This window comes from Mytilus trossulus, chromosome 1, assembly GCF_036588685.1.
Source record: "Mytilus trossulus isolate FHL-02 chromosome 1, PNRI_Mtr1.1.1.hap1, whole genome shotgun sequence".
NCBI lineage: Eukaryota > Metazoa > Mollusca > Bivalvia > Mytilida > Mytilidae > Mytilus > Mytilus trossulus.
In genome coordinates, this window is record NC_086373.1 from 85,313,728 (window position 1) to 85,338,162 (window position 24,435).

At 31.6% G+C, this 24,435-nt stretch overlaps 1 protein-coding gene across 1 annotated transcript in view; it reads left to right on the forward strand.

Moving 5' to 3' along the window:
• Nucleotides 1-7,331, forward strand: part of LOC134687791 (prostaglandin E2 receptor EP4 subtype-like) — a 28,820-nt gene extending 21,489 nt beyond the window's left edge. Inside the window, exons 2-3 of the mRNA XM_063548249.1 lie at nucleotides 1,781-2,905; nucleotides 6,943-7,331. Coding sequence (XP_063404319.1) covers nucleotides 2,114-2,905; nucleotides 6,943-7,260 — 1,110 coding nt within the window. The 5' untranslated portion in view covers nucleotides 1,781-2,113 and the 3' untranslated portion in view covers nucleotides 7,261-7,331. The remainder of the gene's footprint in view (nucleotides 1-1,780; nucleotides 2,906-6,942) is intronic.
• Nucleotides 7,332-24,435: the final 17,104 nt, after the last annotated feature.

A 24,435-nucleotide genomic window follows, 5' to 3' on the forward strand; every position in this document is an offset into this window, starting at 1 on the left:
AGAGTAAGCTGTCAGTTTGTCTTGTTGATCAATACAATCACAATCAGATGACAAGTCTCATTAGTTATCAAAGGTACCAGGATTATAATTCAGTACGCTAGAAGCGCGTTTCGTTTACATAAGACTCATCAGTGACGCTCAAACCAAAATATCAGTGATGACGTACATAAGGGAAGTTTCGGATACCCTAATAAATCTATGTAATGCCTGGATACATTCTATAACGGTCGAGATTGTTTTAACTTTGCAATTGGGAAAATCTGGTTATATAGCTTCCTGTGGTTGTAAGAAGTAACATTCAATTAAGTAAATGATGATAAGCCTGATCTGGGAGACATTTTTCAATTGGTATATATATATATGTACACTTCATGCACAGGTGCTGTTATGGGTCCTGTAAAGTCAAAGTATAACATGTAATATTTAAGACACATAACATATAATTGTAAAAGAGGGAAAGGTTTATGTGTACATTACATCCCATACATTTCTAGGAATATGATTGGTCAATAGCAACCGCTTGAAGATGGTTTATATTCATTTTTAGGTTAGTAGCTAGGTTAGGATATTTCAATACTCGGTTAGTAGTGGTGTTATGTCCCTTTTTACCAAAAAAAAAAGGAAAAACTTTACGTTTCAATAGACGATGATATTGATAATGAAGTCAGAACGATTAAAATAAGTTCATAAAACACATTTTAAGTTAACCAGTTGTTATTGTTAGCATTTGTTTTGTATAGACCAATAGGAGTATGATACTAATCACAAAAGGTATTAAAGACTTGGTCACTTTTATAGGTCACCGATCTAAATACCACAATCTAAGAAATTCGGTAAGATAAGTTTCTTTCATAGTGTCCTAGTTACCTAAAACGATAAATATGGGGTCAGTAAATTCCATATAAGGATTCGGGCTTCGCTTTCCCCCCATATGGAATTTTCTAACCGCATACATATCGTATTAGGTCAGTAACACACTTTGTAACTTATCATAATGGATTTGTTTGCACTCAGTGCACTCCAGTGTTTTTGTTGTTCCGTTGTTTTCCTTTTATAGTTAATGTGTTTCCCTTGGTTTAAGTTTTACCCGCATTTGTTTTGTTATTTTTAAACAGCGGTATATTACTATTACCTTTATATCGAATTGTAAATCTATTTCTTGTCATTACATTTTTTGTTTTTTCAATAACAATCGATGTAATATTTTTTTCTGTTAGTGCATTATTTCTTTTCACAAATATATAAATGTATGTCGTGTGATGATAACACACACAACAAAGTTGCATCACCATACTTTTTAAAATAAAATTTGGAAAAAACATTATTTGTTTAAATTTGAACATTTTTTAATTCTTATCCAAAATTGAAAGCTGTATTTTATCTATATTTGCACACAACTGCATGTGTTAAGTAAGTCTAAGTTATATGAGAAATTAATTATCTGGAACAGGATATATATACAGTTCATGAAGAATATTAATAGATCATTTAAATTTTTGTAGTAATTTGATGCATCAGCACTCACTATAATAACCTATAAATGAGAATTATCATATCTACGACTTAAAAAAAAAAATTACCATTTAAAATCTGAAGATGTTATAGTGTATGAAAATTAATAGCTATTTTTGTGGGTGTGTAAACTTTACTAGGACTGAAGTACATTGTTATTTAAATAATTTACTCAAATATTACCTATAAATGTACTATTATATAATGGTGGAATGTGATTAAGTAGCTAAAATATAATTACTCAAACAATTTTTCATCTTTGTTTCAGGAGTATGGCGTCTAAAAAACCAGCAAGCTGAAATAATCTATTGATTGCTATTTTTATCAATTAATGATGACAACTCGTTATGGGATAATTTAGTTGAACAATCGATTGGTGTCATTCAATGGATCTACACTATCTGACAGGGAAGTTCGGAAAATGATACTTCAAGTATAAAAATAGTTCTACACATGTGATTACCTTTATTTTTTAAATATCATAGAAATGAAATACTATTGGAAGTGTGTTTTTAAATTGGATTAAGATTTAAAAAATATACTAATGTCAACTATTGAATAAATGGAAATCAGCAAAAAGTGAAAAATACCAAAATATCCAATGGATGAAAGTAATTCTTCCCCGTCAGCGTTTATTGGTAACAACACTACAGTTTTGGAAATGGAACCACACACTTCTTTGTCACCAATAGTTCCCGCTTTAATGTTTGCAGCCGGTGCAATAGGCAATATGACAGCTTTAATAGTGTTATTCAAGTCAAAGAAAGAAAACAGAAGAACAATATTTTACCGACTTGTCGGACTTTTGGCTATTGTAGATCTCTTTGGAACAATATCAACATCACCTGTGACATTCCTCCAGTATTCACATTTCCCACATTGGTACGGTGGAGAGCATTTATGTAATTATTTCTCTTTCATGTTAATATTTTCCGGATTATCAACTATGTTTGTGGTGGCTATTATGGCTTTAGATCGTTATATAGCTCTTATGCATCCTTATTTTTATGCCGGATTTGTAACAAAAAGAAAAGCCGTTTATATTTTATCATCTCTTTTCATATTTTCTGTAGCTATTTCCAGCCTACCTTTAATCGGTGTTGGAAAAAATGTACTACATTATCCAGGGACATGGTGTTTCTTTGACTTTAGGAGTGAAGATTCAACGGGGAAAGCATTTACATATATCTATTCATTGACAGGAATATTAATCATTGTTTTGATAACCGCTTCTAATGTGGCTGTGATCGCAACTTTAATACAAATGCGTGACACTTCTAAAACAATTTCCTGCAATAAAGATGAAATTTGCAGAATAGACCGTGAAATGCAGATGATGATATTTTTGATAGCAGTAGTGCTTATATTTATCATATGTTGGGCACCATTAATGGTACGTAATACAAACATATAACGCATTCAAAACAGCGTTAAATCTCAATATTTTACCATAAAATCACGATAGATACAGTAACTCAAACAATGACAATAATCAAACGTTATAATGGTAGATACATTTGGTCTTCTTTTAAGAATCAGAATCAGAATAATTTATTATAGTGCCACATAACAATATAAAACACAATGAATACATAATTACATAATATGCAATTAAGAATTAAATATAACAATTAAAATATTGGTACCCAGCCAATTACTGGATATGGACACTAATGGCCGTTGCGTTTAGGGTCCAACATATTAAAGATTTGCTTTACTTAAAATACATAAAGCAGAGAAGTTGTGCGTACGTTGAGTTAAAATCTGAATATTATAACGATGCCAGTGTTCAGTATATTCCAGTAAAATTTTCTTACGTTTTTTTTTATGTACATTTTTGATACACAAAAAAATTGAATGAAGAATTTTGACAGAATCATACATAGTTACATATTCTCATCAATATCGAAGGTTTTCCAAAGGTTTGTTTTTACTTTTTGATTCATTACCAAATTGTTGATGTCTCAATACATAAATATGATATGAGCATGCAAGATTACTTTATATTTTTTCTAAATCATTTTTTTTACAACACCAACAACATCATCAATGCCCTGTTTCTTAGAACAGCACCAGTACATTCTTCAATAATTGTTTGTGGACAATCTAACGAAACCATACTTTCTAAGATGAACACGAAAACTAGGTAGTTTTAACTTTTACGGTTTTTTTTAATTGATTGGTTCTTTCTTTTTTCAAATGAAACACAGGTTCAGCCGTATAAAAAGGTCGATAAACAATTATTGAATGGTATGAAGAGAGGCTGATTTATTGAACATCAGGACCATGTTCAAAACGAGTTTCAAACTTAACCAAATTTGAAGAATCACATCATCATGTGTATTCTCTAAGGTTGTAACAATATAATGGCGTTTTTTCTGAACTTTAACAATTTTAAATTTTAGAACTTAAGGGCATACGATACAGTTTTGATCCTGTATTTACAAATTCATGAAAATTTGCATATAGGCTAGGTTTTACCTGATTAAATCAAATATGTAATAAAAAATATACCTTCATGTGCTACATTTTGCGTAAAATGAGGTAGAAATTTTGTATATTTGCTCAAAATTCAGATTTGTGGCCGTAATTTCTTTTTCGAAAGAAAGACATAACTTTTTTGTTATAAAAGATAAATTGTTTTTTGTTAAATAATCGGTAATTTCTGTATTTTATAAATATCATAAAAAAATATGCAATTTTTTATTTAGGAATAACTCATATTTATCAAATGTTCATGAATTGAGGAAAACACGTCATTTTTTACTGCATGTTTATCAAAATTATAAAAAATCCTCTATTTACAGTTTATAAAATTTGGGTCACATAATCTCCCTGCAAAATGAAACAAAATGCCGTTTTGAAAAATATGGATCCATGAACTCGTTTTCAAATTAAATCAGTTTGAATGATGAAAATCAGTCGAAAAATGCATCTTTGCCCGATATGTCACAGTTTGACGTCGCGAAAATAACAAATTACGTTAGCAACGTCATTACCTTCCCTGTAACTGTATCGTATGCCCTTTAGGTGTTTCCTAACACTACAGGGAGATAACTCTGTAAAGTCACCTTAACGTTTTAATGACGTTGTGTTGTTAATGGAATATTAAGCTTCTCAATGTTCAAAATAAGTTTTTGTCAAACTGCTATGTAACCAGACTTTCCAGTGTAATGTTTCTGTTCAAATGGTTGGTTCAATTTTTTTTTTGAAATATTTATATTTTTTTCCAAGGGGCAAAGCAAATACTAGGTCAAAATTTTATGAAAATTAAACGAGCCAAATTGATTTTAGGGAAAGTGTTGGGTACCACCTTAAATGCCATACAATGGCTCAGATGCAATTTTGATTGACTTTGAAAATTTATTTTAATAATTCTCACAAATATGAAAAGAAGGTTATTGCCAACCAAACTCAAAAAAGTTTCTTAAAAGTAAGATTATGTTATCTTTTTGTAGATTCATATCAATTCACAATGGGTAGTGGTAACTAAAAAGACATCTACCAAGAGTTTGCAATTAAAATATTTCGAATTTAACAAAAAATTAAATTGACAAAAAAATATTTCATTTGTAAAACATATGCTCTAAAACGTTCACTTGGTTTGATTAACTTTCGGGGTTTTAACATTTTGAATTAAACGAATTCAAGCGACATTGGCCAATAAAATATACCTCTTCTTGTCATTAATATAGATAAAACGATAACTTAAAGAAGTCTATTTTCAATATAATCTGTAATTCATGCAAGAAGAGCTCATGTATTCTCATGTGTGCACTCAGCAATAGATATGTTTTAAATTTTACTTGAGTAAGTGGAGAAGCAGCGAAGTAAGCGACCAGAAATGTCGTAGACACATTTATAAGATATTTGATTAGATGAATTGTCAGTGGTTGTCGCTATCTAACAAAGTGTGTTACATTTCGTTTTGCATCATATTAAGTTTACTAGGAGTGATTTAGTGAACGACATACTGCTCATTATTGTAGAATTTATGATGACCCCTAAAAGCCTATTTTGGCTATTTTGTGTATTTAATTGGATGCTGTTCCATTAACACATACCCGTCGTCTCTGATTTATAAAATTTGAAAGTTTTCAGAAGTCAGCTTGACTGTGAACATATGAGGCGGAAACCCGGTTGAAATAGAACAAAGGAATCGAGGGTCTTTGTTAGGGAAGGCTATAAATGCTTACTGCAATGTTTACTATAGTAACAAAAAAATTTAAGTTAATAGAGAAAAATAAAATGACTATTTTCTGCTCAATAACGAAGTATTTTATTTTAAAACACCATTTGCATAAGGTTTTAATTTTATCTTTAACATAGTTGAGCAGAACAATAAGATATCAAGTCGACGACATGGGTTTCTATCAAGAAGGATGTAGAAAATACATAACCTTCGATGGTTTTTTTACCACGGTCGAAGTACATAACAATCTATTAATTCAGTACTTTCCGTGTTGGTCCTTCGATAATGTGACTCAAGAAAAAACATCCCCCCCAAAAAAGGTAATAATTGAATCGAAAAGAGAAAATCTAGGGCACCTTTTTCAAATTTTTATGAATTTTTGAAAATTTCACCTCACAACCGATCAGATAAAAGTTTAAAGTTGACCCTATGCAGACAGGAGCATTAACTGATGCTCATTAGCTAGTAGATACATTTGTCTTTTAAAATACAAATGATATATGAGGATCGTTATGTTCCTATGTAGATAAATGTGTCGGTCTTCAAGAGCTAAATTGGCAGCGCGTCATTCCTACAATGGTTTCCATTTCTACGATTGTAAAAATGAACTGGCATAATGGCGCTGTAGAATCCTATTAAACTGATATAATTACACACATTTAAATATTTTTGGTTAGTTTTGAATTAAACAAAATATGAACCATATTAACAAACGGCATAGAAGTCATCTTCCAAAGTTGATCTAGAGCTGCTACGAATCATTTGCATTATATGAGACGTCCTATTACTATATAAATTTAATTTGAGTGATAGATGAATCCCCAAACAGTGTTAAATATGACATTTGATTATCCTTCTACGCCAATTATTTGATTTTCAAGCAATTGATATCTGTTTGAGTACGAACAAATATTTAAGAAGGGATAATTACATACACCTGATCAGTGGTGTTGTCTGCAATCCTGATTACAAAATATTTTGCCAAGTCTGCAATAAAATTTAATACTACTTAAATTCAACATACACATAATAATAAAAACGAAGATTAATTTCTGGTAACAATGATCAATATAGTTTGCAAATTAAACAAATGTCGAGCTTGTAATCACAAATTTATGAAACGATGAAATTAGCAGCACGTTGTCATATGAATATTTTTTACTAGTAAATGTTTTTCCAAAGTACAACTTAACCAACATTTGTTCCGTGATAAATATATTTCATTTTCTCTGTTTTAGGTTGTGGTGTTACTCTGTACTACAGGGACTATAAAACATAGTGATGAACTGGACTTGTTGGTAATTCGATTGGCGTCTTTTAATCAAATACTTGACCCATGGGCTTATATCTTATTAAAAAAGAGACATATCATTTTATGCATTCGATGGGCCAGAAAAGCTTTGAGAAGTGCAAGAGGAAAGTTAGCACTTCAGACAAACTCAAGTAATGAAACACCTGAAAGCCGACCTCTTCCAAAAATAGGAGTGTCAGATATCAGTCATTCATTTGAAAAATCGTTGTCGTCAAGTTTTCGTGGAGAGTGTACAAAACTGTAAACAATTTTCCACATATCCAAATTTCCACGTGCTTTCATACATTTTTTTACAATAAAATAAGTGTACGTTTTGGAATGATTTTTTTTTATATTTCAGTACAATACGTCAAATATTTTTTTTTAAAATAAGCTGACGCGCATCGTAGCGTATGAGTACGCATCAGAAAGAGAAATCCTCGTTCTGACATTGAAACGTCGAATGGTATATGAATAGCCATACCAACGGCATTTGTTTTTTTCCCCATATTGTGCCTATTTAATATGTGGTCGGATACAATCACTTCGCTTAAAATAAATAAACCTTCAAAGAATACTGCAAAAATTTCACTCTATTTACAGACGACTATATTAGTTCTGGATCAGGCACTACAATACTCATTTACTACTGGGAATAAAGATATGACTATTTTATAGCAAGTTTCAATTTATTTCTAGGAACGAATATTAGTAAATCATTTCGTTCATTTATTTGTTGACATTAAAATACGCGAGGGACTGGTTACGGATAATCACCGGTAAGCAGTGTTTCTGTATTCGTCAAATTGTCAAAACTTGCAATTAACTGTGAAACTTTTGTCAGAAAAAAACCAAGCGCGCATGAATATTTCAATTTACGTCACTTAGTACTAAAATGTGTACATATGTCATATTAGGTGTAGCAGAGGGCGTTATTAATGAAGATTTAATGTGCAATGTAAGGTTCAGTAAGGTTAATTACCAACTTACACAGCTACTTAAAGTCACAATATCAAAGTGATTGTACATATGTGCATGTACAATTGAAATCGTATGGTTTGTGTGAAGTCGGTTGAACAAGAGGATAACAGAGTGAGAAATTTAACATCGTTGACATATGTTTCTTTTTTAAAGATATTCTCACAACAACATCCAATTAAAACCGCGACTACAAGTTAAACATTTTCAGTAGTTCTGTATCAAAGACTACTGCTACTCTACTAAAGGCATACGATCTACAGGTTCCCTCATAAACTTCCACGTTTCTTTTGGACATAAAAATCATTGATACTACCTAAACTGTAGCTCCTCGATTTTACAATTCTATCTTTAATATACATGTATAAAACTAGAAAATAAATATTCGACGGAATTGAAAACCGTGTATGACTGGATATAAAAATAACGTTTACTATACAAATATTCATTAAATGTACAAATACAAATACAAATACAAAGTTTTTTATTGTCAATTATGACGCCCAATAATTTGAGTACAATTAAGTTCAATTTCACACAAGTGATTACATGTTGATTACATTGATTATTTAACAATTAAACAAAGTCAAGTCTTTTTCACCCAGATAATTTCTGCAGAAAAGATATGTATATATATAGTTTTACAAGGTTTTACAATATAATATAGATGGACAAACTACCGGTGACTTAACTGTCTCTAAAATTGATTTTCTCTCTTTGAATAAAGTACACAATAATAAACTTACTTTTTAAATTATAACATTATCCTCAGATGACATATTAATTTTGATTTATTTGGGAGGCTTTTAAAGTTTTTGTTAACCTTATTTAAGTAATCTATATATTCAGATCTTTTATTTTATAAAACAGGACACTGAAGAAGAAAATGAATTTTATCTTCAACTTTAGTGTTACATAATTTACATATTTTATTCTCCACTCGAAGCCCGACATATCTTCCTTTTTTGAATTTCTAATTTATGTGCACTGACTCTGAACCTATTGATCAGTCGCCTTTCATCCTCATTTAAAAGTAATAAGTATTTTTCCATATAAATATTTTCTTTAAATAATCTGTAAGTTCTTAGTTTATTTCCATGCTGATTATTTTGTCTATCATTGTAAAGTTCAGATTTCAAATACAAGAATTTTTCTGTTTTAATATCCGGTAAATATGTGATTTTAAATCCATCTTTGAATTTTTAACAAGTTTAAGATTTATATCAAGATATTTCATAAGAATAGCAATACAACTATACCAACTATTTTTGTTTAAACTATTAAGTGATCTAGAGACATTCAGGGCTTTAGAGAGAAGGATATTATTAGACTTTAATTTATATTTATAATATCTAAACATATTTAAAATTACTTCAAGAAATGAGGGATATCTTCTCATTTCACCCAATAAAGCTATATTTGTAGATTTACTTGAATCGGCAAAATGAAAGCGTCAGTAGTTTACATGTGTTGAAATCTCGTAAGGGTGACTGGTGAATAGAAATATAGTAATTACAGGTATTATTCGGACCGGCAGTAAAACCTTGACTAACTTTGGGCGTCCGTTTGGATGTGCGGACTGTACATGTATACATCCACGTCCAGTCAGAATTGAACCGTTAAGGCTGATGTCACGTGAACGCAGGGTTCCACGCTCTTTGCCCGTTTACTGAAACAATAATTGAGTGCACACAAAATGCAGCGAAACAGGGTAAGCATACCTCGACCGCCATTTGAATTCACAAATCAGATTAAATAATCAACTCGGTAATTGGACAAAATGGACAAAAATACAGATCAGACCTTTTTTTAGTATCTGCAGATCTAAGACATCGAAAACATGTCGCTAGTGAGTTGAAACACCGACAAATCGTATTAATCAATTTTAGTCGTTCTTCCTATCGTAATTATGTTTGAACATTTTTTGTGTCTGAAACACGCCATTGCATATAGTGTGGAACATGCATGATGTAGCGTGTTTACAGCGATATGTAAACGTCATACGACGGAGAAGAGGATGTGTTATTGGTGAAAAATTGGTACTTTTAAAGAAGTTGAAAAATGGAAACCTGAAACCTTCACGTTTGTCATTGATTAAGGTTTGAGGTCGTCAATAGCAGGAAAAAGTAATAGCAAAATATTTCATTCGTTTTTCCAGTGTTTGAAACTTAAAGACAACATCAATTATTGACTAGTTAAGAAATATTCTTTAGATTTGGTGCATTGAAAATATAGGCAACAGTAGTATATCGGTGTTCAAAATTCATAAATCGATTGAGAGAAAACAAATCCGGGCGACAAAATAAAACCGAGGAAAATAAAGGAACAACAGGAACACTGTTTTGTGAGATCGCAATCATCACCTATACATCTAGCCAATACAGAATAAACATAATGCACATTAATACAACCAAATAAAATCTGTTGAAAATTAGTCAGAATAAGTAACAAAAAGTAACTCAGCATAATGACAGATACATAGATTAACAAAGGACTACTAGTGCTGACTGTCATGCAGGCTCAAGCATTAATTAAGCTTAGGGAAATGTTATGTCTTCATCATATCAAAATCACGCACAATCGCTCCGGTTAGGCGTTTAGTAGCATATTATCATAACATATATGAAAAGAATATAACCCGTACCATGCAAACAACTGGTGTTGGATCCTCAATGCTCTGGCTTTATAAATATTTTGATATGAGCGTCACTGATGAGTCTTATGTAGACGAAACGCGCGTCTGGCGTACTAAACTATAATCCTGGTACCTTTGATAACTTTTACACCACTGGGTCGATTCCACTGCTGGTGGACATTTCGTCCCTGAGGGTATCACAAGGCTAGAAGTCAACACTCCGGTGTTGACATGAATATCAATAATGTGGTCATTTTTCTAAATTTCCTGTTTTCAAAACTTTGAACTTTTCGAAACACTAAGAATTTTCTTATCCCAGGCATAGATTACCTTAGCCGTATTTTGCACAACTTTTTTGAATTTTGAATCAGTAATGCTCTTCAACTTTTTACTTGTTTTGGCTATATAAATATTTTGATATGAGCGTCACTGATGAGTCTTATGTAGACGAAACGCGCATCTGGCGTACTAAATTATAATCCAGGTACCTTTGATAACTTTTAGAATAAATGTGTTTATTTATTTACGATACATGTATATAAGATGTAAATATGTAAATCCTAACATAAGATATATTACAATTTGACAGAAAATGCCACATTTACCGAACTATTACTCTGTGGTCTCATTTAAATCAGTGCTTTCCTGTTGAGGTAATTTATGATGAATTAGACTTCTCAGCAGACAACACTTCATGTTGGTATAATTAATAGCCTAGTCACTCATTTTTTGTTATTACACATTTCGAAATGGAGAACAGGAAATCAGAGATGATTTAATTTTAATTGACAAGAATTTTGAAATTTAAAAGAAAGAAAGAAATAGATACTTATAATTTAAATAGCTTATGTCGTCAGTTTTATTTTATACGTAATCATTTTACAGAAAACAATATGATACGTCCAGGCTGCCAGATAGTTGATAGTTGATACAAATCATAATTTGAACAAAAATACCCCTTTTTAATCAACGAACTAATACTTTTGGCACCGTAACATCTATTCAAAGACCAAAAATGTACTTTAGCACAAAGTTAACTGCGACGACGAATATGTTGCTTTCCATCCAAAATATATAAAAGACTGTCATTCATTTTCTGATATTTTTCGGAAATACAGCGTACTTAAATACACGCGAATTTCATCAAAAATCACAAAGTCGCGTAAAAGTTTTACATAAATAGAAGAACTTTCCAACAAAGATAAAAACAAATGTATCTTCCTTCGTTCTACTAGAAATAAAAGCCATATAACCTTAAGTATTACGGAAAGGTAATCAGTTACTCCTTCACTTGATTGATATACCAAAACCGGTGGTGATCACATGTGTTCAAGAAGAGCAAGCATCTTTTGCTTCGCATGTGACACCATCGTGTTGCTCATGCGAGTGCAAATTCGACGATAAGGATAATTCGGTTATGTTAGATTCAATGATTTGATTCAGATTAAGAAAGATTGAACATATCTGCCTTCATCTGAGGTGGATATTTCATAATCGCCAACATAATTGTCAACATAATCGTGACGGTGTACATAGGATAATTGTTTAAATAGATAAAAAAAAAAAAGATTCCTAGTTTGTAGCAACTCTCTATCAAGGAATTCGTGCTTCCTTGTATGTAGCATTTCTCTATCAAGGAAATCTTTATAGGATACAGATGCTCAGGAATATCAATTGGGAGATTTTTATCTATTTGTTGTATCCTTTATTTCAAGTTCGATGGGATCGATGCGTTCAACATAGTCAACAAACTTGTATTTAGCTAGAAAGCATTATCTATGTAGCGGATCATGAAGAAAGAATAAGAATCAAATCCTTAAGAGGAGGAGCACAGTTGGTTATCATGGCAATGATAATGGTCTCAAAACGTAACAAAAGTGTTGTAAATTTAAAAGAAATCAAGCATTTTGTTTATCTCAGTTTAGTTGATAAACAATCAGTCTGGATTCCTACTGAAACAAAGTTTTCTTTCCGACTTTTCCCTTTATATTCATATGAGTCAGACTTCATTCAGGAACTTCTAAGGGAGAAAACAAAGAAGTTAACAGTATAACAGTAACCTTTATTTTTTCCACTTTAAAAAAAAAAGTTCTCTCACTAAATAATTAAAAGTTGACTATGTTGAACGCATTCCTCTCATCGAAGTTGACATAAAGGATGCAACAGATACAGTTTAGTTTACTTTATTTATTGACTCATATCTAGAAATTGGCAATAAGGGTCGGTTGAAAACAACACTTCACGACAAAAGAGATGATTTTAAGCTTCCCCATTGTGAACTTTCTATTTCTATGTAGCAACTCCTGCATACGGTGTTAATATGACACAGTGGAAACGATATTATATGACTTGCTACTCACAAGGAAGCAGGAAAACCAAGAGTTCCAAGTGGTGAATTTGAAATCATCCCTTTGTAAGTTTTATGGACGCCATCACGTGTTGATTGACATAGAGATGATGACGGATATATTCATATTGGCGTAACTACAATTCTGTCCCCTTTTCCCAAATGTGACATTTCGAATTAGACTTATTACCAGGTTGTTCTAACATGAGCAACACGAGGGGTGCCACTAATTGAACAGGATATCCTTACGCTTCCGGAGCACCTAAAATTTAGTAATTATATGTTATTTCTTGTGCAATTACTTAATACAAGTAATTCCCGAACTGCCAAGTTATAACCAGTAATTACTAAATCTTAAATGATTTTCTACACCTTTTTACTAATTGTTTAAACAATGTTGTAATATCAAAAAAGTAAAATATACCTTACTATTATTAATTCGTATATTTTAACTAATATAATTCGTTCAGGGATAGTCACATGATCTCACATGTTAAACTATGTTTTCGAAGGTAGAGACAAAACGGCGGATAGCAAAAAGCATATTGCACAGCAAAGAACATATAGCACGGTTATTTTTAGAATATATAAAAACAGGTATACTTTGTGACGTCATGTAATGAATTTCATGATATTGTTTAAAGTTTCATTTAAAAAAAAATATGATAGATTATTTGAAGAAAAAAATCGTCAAATATATAAGATGTAAAAAAAGGAAATAAAAGAGGAAATGAAATAACAACTTATATGTTGTTATTGTGTCTATGAGACAATATGATATCAATAAAATTCCAACAAAATCAAATGACGATTTTGATACAAATATGGTCGGAAATGAAAACTATAACAATTATAGCCTATTTATGAGGTCAATACAGGATATATCGACCCAAAGAAGTCTATCGACATCGGACTTCGTCCTCAGTCAATAGACTTCTTTCAGGTCAATATATCATTGTATCGACCTCATACAAAGGCTTTAAATGTAATATATTACTGAACTAGTATATATATTTGTTAAGGGGCCAGCTGAAGGACGCCTCCGGGTACGGGAGTTTCTCGCTACATTTCAGACCCATTTGTGGCCTTTGGCTGTGTTTGCTCTATTATCGGAGTTATTGTCGCTTTGAAACATTCCCCATTTCCATTCTCAATTTTACTTAATGCTAAACTGTCTTAAACATATATTTCGTAAATGGAAAACTTCAAAATTAAAAAAAATCCATTTCTATGCAACGTCGGGGTACCAAATTGCACCTATTTCGACATTTTTTTTCATCTATGTTTTTTTTAAACATCTAGACAAAAGATCCTATTCTGTATTTATTTTGTAGATGTATCATTATTCACTATAATTATGGTTCAACCAAAATTTTGAATCTATACTGAATCTTAACAAAATGGGTTTGAACAGATCTCCAAACTATCCATGATTCTGTAATTAGGAATACCCATTCAATTCCCATCCTTAGATAATCGAATTACGGTTAACTTTCTTATATTATTTCAAACATTTAGTACATATTTTGACTATTTTATTTATCATGTCTGTTCACTTCACGCATCATTGTAAATATAACGGAATTTGATGAGACTGTCAACAAAGTGAGAGGTTTAGCGCAACAAACCAAGTTTAATCCACCATTTTCTACATTTGAAAATGCCTGTATCAAGTCAGGAATATGACAGTTCTAGTCCATTCCTGTTTGATGTGTTTTTTCATTTCATTTTTCAATGTGATAATGGACTTTCCGAGTTGATTTTCCTCTGAGTTCATTATTTTTGTGATTTTACTTTTTTTTTTATTAACTATTCAAACAAAACGTTAAATAATTTCTTGCGTCCGACGCGCGTTTCTGGATTTACCTTCATCAGGAGCGCTCTCAAAGCCAAACATTTGAAATCCGAAGATGTTTAAGTACCGAAATCGTTGAAGAGCTATATGTCAATTAATCTATGCTTACTATTCATTTCTTAAGAAATGAAGTCTTGCTGTCTGTTTTATTTCCTCATTATTTAAAGATCACCTTTTTGTGGACGTCGCATGGTTACATTTCTGTACATTATACCTTTTACAGTGATATTCCATCTGTTGGTGTATACTGTGAACGTTTTGTGCATAATCAAATATATTTACTGATGTTGAAAAACGTGCATAATGTCAAATAATAAAAACACAAATTGTTTAGACTCTTTGAAAACATGCAAGAATTCCGTTGCTTCTTTTGCTTAATAGGTGCAATTTGGGTATAGTGACGTTATAAACATTTAAGCATGGCTTTCGTACGGACTAAAAGTTTCCCAATTATTACAATTATCGAAAAATTTAGTGTATATATGCCATTTTCTTTTTCTTTAAGGAAATCGTTTTTTGGGTTTTTTTTGCGCTTAAGGTGATAACGAAAGGTTGACTGCTTTAACCTTACTTTAACAGTTTAACCTATTACGTCTGCTTGTGTTTTTTCACACATTGCTGTGAATATAAAGGAGTTAACTACGATTGTCATAACAAGGGAGAGGTTTAGCTATCTATAAAACCAGGTTAAGAAATATGAAGTTTTTTTAATCGTTTGATGTGTTAGAAATCTTGATTTTGCTAATTGGATTTTTAATTATTTTTAATTTCAAATATATGGAAGATACTGATTACATACATATGCATATTTATATCACAAACAGTTAAGTTAATATATTAGAAAGCCAGGAATAGAAGATGATAAAACAGTTTGTGGTTCAATTTTAGTTTAATTTACTAACTGTTGAGTGCTACCTTATGTTTGTAGACTTTTGTTTGTCTTTTTGATAATTTTCCGTTTTTTTTTGTCATAACATTGTCAGTTTGTCTTCAAAATGTGATATTTAATAATCTCTTGTCTGATGTGTCAATGAATAACATAGTGTAGCGTGAAATGATACAATTAAATTTTCCGTGACTTTTTTCATATAATTAATTAGTTTTTATACGCCCGACTTTTAGACGGGACGTATTATGGTATACCGTTGTCCGTCCGTCCGTCTGTCCGTCCGTCGTCCACACTTCGGACAATAACTCAAAAACACCATCACCAAATTTCCATGAAACTTAAGTGAATAGTATATATCTATTGACGTAAGCTCCCTTTCATGTTTTTTTTTTAATTTCAGATTTAAAGTTTTGGATTTATGGGGCTTTATTCATAAAAAAGGGGTTTTTCAACACTTCTGACAATAACTCAAAAAGACTTTCACCAATGTCCATGAAACTTTGGTGAATTGTTTATATCTATTGATGTAAGCTCCCTTTTAATTTTTATAAATTTCAGATTTTAAGCTTTGGATTTATGGGGCTTTATTGAGAAAAAGGGGGATTTTTAACACTTACGACAATAACTCAAAAAGGCTTTCACCAATGTCCATGACACTTTGGTGAATTGTTTTTATCTATTGATGTATGCTCCCTTTCAATTTTTATAAATTTCATATTTTGCATTTCCGTGTTATGAATTTTTATGCTTAAAAAAAGGGGGGATTTTCCAATTTTGGGACAATACATTTAAAGCATAAAAGACAAGTTAAAAGAGCAACGGGCGTATCAAGCGCTAAAGCGCAGCACTTTATTGACATTCCTTTCGTTTTTGATGCGTTTTGTAATTGATTTTGCCATGTGATAATGGACTTTCCGAATTGATTTTTCTCTAAGTTCAGTATTTTTTTTATTTTACTTTTTCATGGGATTTACAGCTCTGAATAAAATATACTGTATATTTGGCTTTATTAAAAACATGATTCTTGTCTTACCACTCCTAAGTATTTTGTTTCGAACGTCCAAACTAAAGTTACGTTGTTGGTGAATCTGTTCATAAGTAAATCATGCAAGTGTAATTAGACAAGTATTGAATGGTCCCGTCATGAAAGAATTATGTTTATAAAATAAATTACAACACCACCATAATAGATTTATCTCTCAAATGACAGACACTGCTTCCCTTTATCTTCATTCCATTGTGTATTCCTAGTCTGGCAGTTTTTACTATAGTAATAACCGTATTTGTAACAAACCTCTATCTAGACGTCATAAAAAGGGAAAACAACCTAATAATTCAGTGAAAGGAATTAAATCTGTCATACTTATGTCAAGTCATTACAGAACGAAATTACGTCCATTGAAACATGAGCTCTATTCACACAGACAAACAACATAACTTTATTTGGTTATGCCATTTCTTTGTAAAACACAATCCTTTCTTATGTGAAATATAATTTAATAATAATGCTAAGTGTTTCTTTTATTTTAAGGATCAGAAGTCTCGTTCCTATAATATATCAACATATATGATATATACAGTTTATATTGATAATACGTATATGTATCTATGCGTGTTGTCAAAAGATACGCTCAAACAGAAATCATAGTTGTTTTTTTAAAATATAATGGCATTTTTAAGGGGAACAATATGTTCTATTGTTGATTCTATGGACAAGTCATTGTTTGCCAATGTTCTGTTAGCGTCGTTAATTCATCTCCTAAAACTCTTATTTATCTGCTAAACCACTAAATTGTGTGTGATAAAAGTTAAATTGTATTCGATGAATGTTCTTTTTGCTTTATTTAAATTGAAAGATTTGGAATGAACCTTGAAAACAAGTAATATCACAAAAATACCGGACTCTGAGGAAAATTCAGGACGGGAAGTTCATTATCATATGGCAAAATCAACAGCTAAAACACATCAAACGAAAGAATAACAACTGTCATATTTCTGACTTGGTACAGGTATTTCCTTATGTATAAAATTGTGGATTGAACCTGGTTTTATAGCTAGCTAGACCTCTCACTTGTATGAAATTCGCATCAAGTTCCTTTATATTGACAACGATGCATGAAAAAACAAAGAGACATAATAGGTAGAGCAGTCAAAATCGTGTTATGATATTAATCATTAAAAGATATACGTAACAAAGAAGCACAAAATGGTATTTAGACCAAGCATATTAGCAAAAATTAAAGACAAGAATACACAAATTTACAATAGTACCATAACACAATGACGGGATGTAGAAGTACATATCCACGTCATATATGTATAATTAAAAAAAAAAGAAACATAAAAAGGCACACAGACAAAGCACATAGCAAAAATGAAAGACGAACAACAAAAAAGTTTTCGAAGTAACACCAAAGACATATAGACAAAGCATATTATCAAAAACGGAAAGACAAGAATATGAGAATATCATAGACAATAATGATAGGATGTACAAACACCACAAGTAGCTTCATAACAATAAATACAATCAAATACTTAACAAAAAACCACGATAAGGCATATATCAAATTTAACAATCTTACTCATCAAAAAAGACATCAACAAATTGATATTTGTTGGTTTAAACATGTTCCTTTTAAGGAACGCATTTTTGTCAAGTTAAACTGATTAATTAGAAAAGCAGCTGTTTAGTTACAAGTATTTTCTGTGATTAAGTTGAACTGTTATTTTCAAAGGAACAACGAACGCTTCATACGGTGGTTTACTGTTGCAGAAAACTTGTCACAGTAATGTTCTACTTGTAGTAGCTTAACTACCACCATCAGGTTAACATGCAATTAGCAAAATAATATTGGTGCAGAATTTACCTAGCCTCCGATGCATTTTTTTTAAATGTGTTCCTGTTGCTTTTGATTAGGTTTACATATTTTATTTACATTTCAGAAATTTTCAATGTCCCTACCCCTTATCTGGATATCTTTTACATTTTGTTCACAGATATATTTCTGTTTGACTTTTAACTAGGATGCACGTAAGGGAATTCGAGATAACGCAATTCAATGATTATAACAGATATAAAACCACGTTTAATCCCCCATTTTGTACATAAGTAAATGTCTGTACCAAGTCAGGATATAACAGTGGTTTTTATTCGTTTGATGTGGTTGAGATTTTGATTTTGCCTTTCGATAAAGGACTTTTCGATTCGAATTTTCCTTCAAGGTTAAATTATAATGCTTCCCTGGAAACGAGGACCAATATGTAAAAGTCCAGGGTTCAAAATTCCAAATTTGCGACTGGAAAATTGTTTTCTCAAAACACTACTCACATGTCCTTGTTATTAGATTTCCAGTATACATTTTGGCAAGAAATGAAGTTGGAGTAGGCTTTAATATGAAAGATACTAAAAAACATAGAGAATCAAAATTCATAAGTTTAAGAGTCAAAACCAAGTAGAGTAACACAAAATCGACCAAATACGGGATGGAATAATGAGCTCCGGAAGGGTAAGCATATCCTAATCTACATGTAAAAGCTGTTGTGTCGAGATAGTGGTAAGTACAAAGTAAGATTTAAAAAGGAAGAGATTTTTCTTTGACGGGAGATACACTAATAGGTGACAACATAAATACACAAGACAGTTTCGAAAATAAAACAGCGTATGTAAGCTGTTTTAGGAAGAATGGAAATAATAATGGACAACAATAGCATACAAAATTAACAGTGCAGCTAACTTGGTATAGATATTTGGCAATAATTATATACTCCTTGAGTCCCAAAGAAAAGCTTTTTCTGATGCTATGTTTAACCACATTAGTATGTTTTAACATTCTAACAATATTTGCATAAAAAATATCCCTTTCAGCAACCTTTTTAGTGGCCGTCGGAGGCAATAAATCGGCCATTATTCAACATGTTCTCTTTTATTAAAATTCTCTTTATTACATTGCATATATGTTTTACTATGATAAGTTATTTTGATTGGCTTACAGCAAACTCGCGTCCTTCTGATATTAACATTCATTCCACAATAATTTAATTTTGGATGTAACGCGTCTTCTGATTGGCTGACGTTATTTTGTAATGAGCCCATAGACATGATTTAGTCATGTGACCGTGACGTCATCAACGTTTTTTCATGGTTTTCTTAGGTTTAAAACTGAATTTAGAAATAAATTATAAGAAATGACTGTAATATTTTTTCTGTCTATTAGAAATAACATAAAAAATGTGGTGCACACTGTTAAATAACCCGCTACTTAGAATTACCCGATAATTATAGGTTACGATGTATACACGAATGAATCACGAAGCTACCCAAAGGTCTTACGATGACCACACTACCTCGTGAAGACCTCGTAATCCCGTCGTGTTGCCATCGAAAAAAAGTACGAAGGCGAGAAGATGGAACTACGACGGCAATAAATCTAGCTAAATGTAAGTTAATTTTTGTGCTAAAATACATTTAAAGTGCCTTACGCGATATGCACTGGTCAGTCTACTACGACAGTTAAGAAAGACGTTCACAAAACATATGATTTTATGAGAACAAGAAAGGCGACCGTGTTGTTTCTATTAATTCAAATGGAACGAGAAGAGCAGCTATTACAGGCTCAGGATTTAATTTTACAAGTAGAATATTATTTTTTGTCAATTTTTCATATTAAGTAACATAATGAAAATCATAAACGCGCCTCGTACACCAACACTGCAGGTACACGTATATTTGGAAACCAACTTTTTCTTCATTATTCTGTTTTTTTTATGTATCGTCTGAGTTATTGTCACACGAATGTTTACTCCATAACCATTTGTTTTCTATATGTCATATTTTGCCGCGTTTGTTGCCTTCACCACACCTTCCTTTTGTCTATATTATTATGATATTCTCTTATGGAAAGAGCTCTTTTTCAATAAAAGGGATAAACGAACCCATTACCTTACCTTAAAGATAGATCAGTAAACATGGACATAATTATGGGTGATTATTCAGACTAGTGCACACATTTTACAGTTCAAACAAGGCAATGCCGAGCGTGGCATCCCCTCGTATGTAACATATTGTGGACAAATATGGACACTATATTTGTATGGGACACATGCAGAAAATGGTAAATTAGAAATGCATATTTGATACATAAAATATTTCTCTGTGCTATGGGTATCCGATTTCGAACTTTCCACTTCTATATTTATTTTTCTTTTGGTCTTGTATTTTCCTGCTAGACTCATACCCCTCCCTTTTCCTCTTTCTCTCCCTCTCCCTGATTTTGGTGGCATGATAAAATTATGAAGAGACTCAGTCAAATTTTACCCTTCAAGCCCACGGTCTTCCGTCTTATGATTAAACCAGAAATGAAATGTACAATATAATATATATTCAATTTTGATCAAACAATTTAAAACGCGTGATGTCTTCGGCATATAATTTAAATGCATCGTAAGCTGTACACGACGTCTTTTAGAAATCGTATGGCCATCGCGTCATCATCGTAATCCATCATGTAGCCTTTGTGATCCATCCTGTAGGCTTCGGCTGAGATATGAAGCTTGAATACCCGTCTTCGGTTAATCTTCGTATGTCCATCTTTTGCTATCGTATATAATTGCGGCTCCATCGTATAGACTTCGTTAGTCATCGTTCTTGCTTCGGTCACTTTTTAGTATTTTAACGAGATCGGAACCAACTTCGTACGAACTTACAATTTTCGCATTCGGGTGTCCATCGTATATAAAAATCGGGACAGTGTGACGCGGGCATCACGCTTTATCACCCCGATGAATTTACAAAAAGAAGCATTCAATTCTTGAATAACCCTTCTCTCATCCCTGTCGACCCATTTTTGAATATTATTGGAAAAAAAATCAAATCACAAAAACACTTCAAAACTGAAAGTCTCTAAACAAAAGACAAATTCAAATGATAAAACACATCAAACGTATAGATAACAACTGTCATATTCCTGACTTACTAGTACAGGAATTTATAAATGTAGAAAATGGTGGATTGAACCTGGTTTTATTGCGCTCTACCTCTCACTTTTATGACAACGATTCGTGAACGAACCAGATAGACATAATATGTACTTTGTCTTAAAATATGGGCACAGCAGTCATCACTGTGTCACAATCTCAAAACAAACAAATATTTAACAAAGAAGCACAAAAGCATCTATCGATATTAGAAATCACAACCATTCCTTACTTATATATTATTTTAAATTAACCCATAAAGGATTGAAATATTTAAAGTCCTGTGACTGCATTCACATTCAACATTAGTCACTCAACGTTACGAAACTATACCATGGAACAATCCAAGAAAATTGTACGTTAGTACTCTGGGTGTTTTTTTTCATGGTCTTGTCAATTTTTCTTCGGCTTATGGATTTTGATTATAAGTTTTTGTATTTTCCTTTACCCTTTTTTCGTGCTTACACTACACTACAATACCACTGCTACCATTTATGTTTATTTTTGAAGTGTTATTATATATTAAAGCTGATACAGTTAGTAAGATAAAAGATTATTGAATGGCTGGATTTATTTTTATGTTGCTTAAGATTGATTTATCGATGAATGTGCTTTTCTTTATTTCATTCCACTATAGAGTTACATTGACGACGTTACTTCATTTCCTTTGAATTGGATGTAGATTGTTTATGTCTAACCTATCCTATGGTGATAGTGCCTATGGGATATGGAAAGCTATTGGATATACTAACATGATTAATAACATGTCGAATAATTATAGGTTATATAACTCAAAGATAACATAATAGCCGACGATGGCACCATAACACGTGAACGTCTATTCTGCAAATCACTTAAGTCGTAATCAGATATGAAGTCATGACAAAGAAACATTCACACATCCATACAAAATAATCAACAGATTGAAAATAATATATTTTTGTCTTTTTTGTATACAACTGTCATTGACTGAATAATCTTCCGTACAAATCGGTCACAGCAAACGTTCGCATACGAACGATTATTGTACAGCAACAAATATATATAAAAGATGTGGTATGATTGTCAATGAGACAACGCTCCATCCAAGTAACAGTTTGTAAAAGAAAAACCATATAAGTCAACGAACGGTCTTCAACACGGAGCCTTGGCTCACTCCAAACAGTTAGCTATAAATGAACCACATTAACAAACGACAACTACTGAACATCAGGTTCCATACTTAGGACAGATGCAAACAAATGCAACGGGTTTTAACGTTTTAATACGTACCAACATTCACCCTTATCCGAAACAATAGTAACATCACAACACAAAAAGACACACTATAAAATAATAATTTTGATCGCTTGACTCAATGAAAAGGCATATTAACACAAGTGAACATACACTGAACGAATAAATATGCTCTATGACACAATGTAAACAGAAAATCAATAAAAATGAAAGGTGAATATATAAAGGCAACAGTAGGATTCCGATGTGATATGTTAAATAATTTAAGAAAGTCAAATATAACTTCAAACAAATAACCTTGTAGCCAAATGGAAAAATGTACACTGGTAAAAGAAAATAATTTGGTTGTAAGGTATACAAACAAGTATAAATGAGGAACGGAAATATTCTTTACAAAATAGATAATTTTGTTGTTCATAGTACGAGATACAGAAGTGAAAATTTAGTCATACTAAACACTTGACTCAAAGATGTTATATATTAAAAATAGAGAAACGAGATATAACCCTAAGTAAGTAAATATTGAATAACAAAACATATTACAAATTGTATCAACAGGTACAAAAAACACGAAAGTACGATTTAAGAACATTCGCAATTACAGAAAGCTAATTAAAAGCCAAAATCAATTAACAGCAATAATAAAAATATCATGCACCAGAGACTCAAATCAACTAAAACATGTTTCGTACTTTGGGTTTTATTAGGTTTACTGTATTTTAAATATTGATGTGGATTTGGTCTTCAACCAGATAAAGACCTTTTTTCAAGGATCAAATTCAAATAACGACCTTGTTAACCTTACTGTGACACAGTGTAACTTGTAACTTGAATTATGGATCCTCACTGCTATTACACTTTAAACTTGTTTGTTTTTTAACTTTTCTTTTAACTGAGCGTCAGTGATGATTCTTATGTAGACAAAACGCATGTCTGGGGTATCAAATTGTAAGCTTGTTACCTTTGATAACTATTGTTACTGAAGAGAATTTGTATGTATATGCAAAAAAGAAGAAAATGATTTTTGATTGAAAAAAAAGTAAAATTACAAAAAATACCCTACTGCAAGGGGAATCACAATGGACAGTCCGTAATTTATAAAATGGAAAATTCAAAAGCTTAAACACATCTATCGAATGAAAAGCAACTGCATAAACACTCTCACATCTTTCAGAGAAAAATTGCATTGAATTTCTTTTCTCTCGGAAGACAGATTGAAGATCGTCATTACCTGTGGAGCAGAATTGAACATGCTTTAAAACGTCTCTTTTGGAAGCTATGGACAACAAGAAATAAAAGATTATAAATCAAAAGATCAACTGTACCTTGGAAAACAATTGAAATTAGCAGAATGATCCGAAAGAACGAAAGTCTATATAACCAAGCTTGAACGAGGAATAGCAAAGAAGCAGACATTATCAGAAATTCAGAAAGACTCTTCGTCACAAACTACATCTTATTTTTTATATCATACTTCTTACCACAAAGATCCCGAAAAAGATACAACAGCTAATGGAGGAAGAA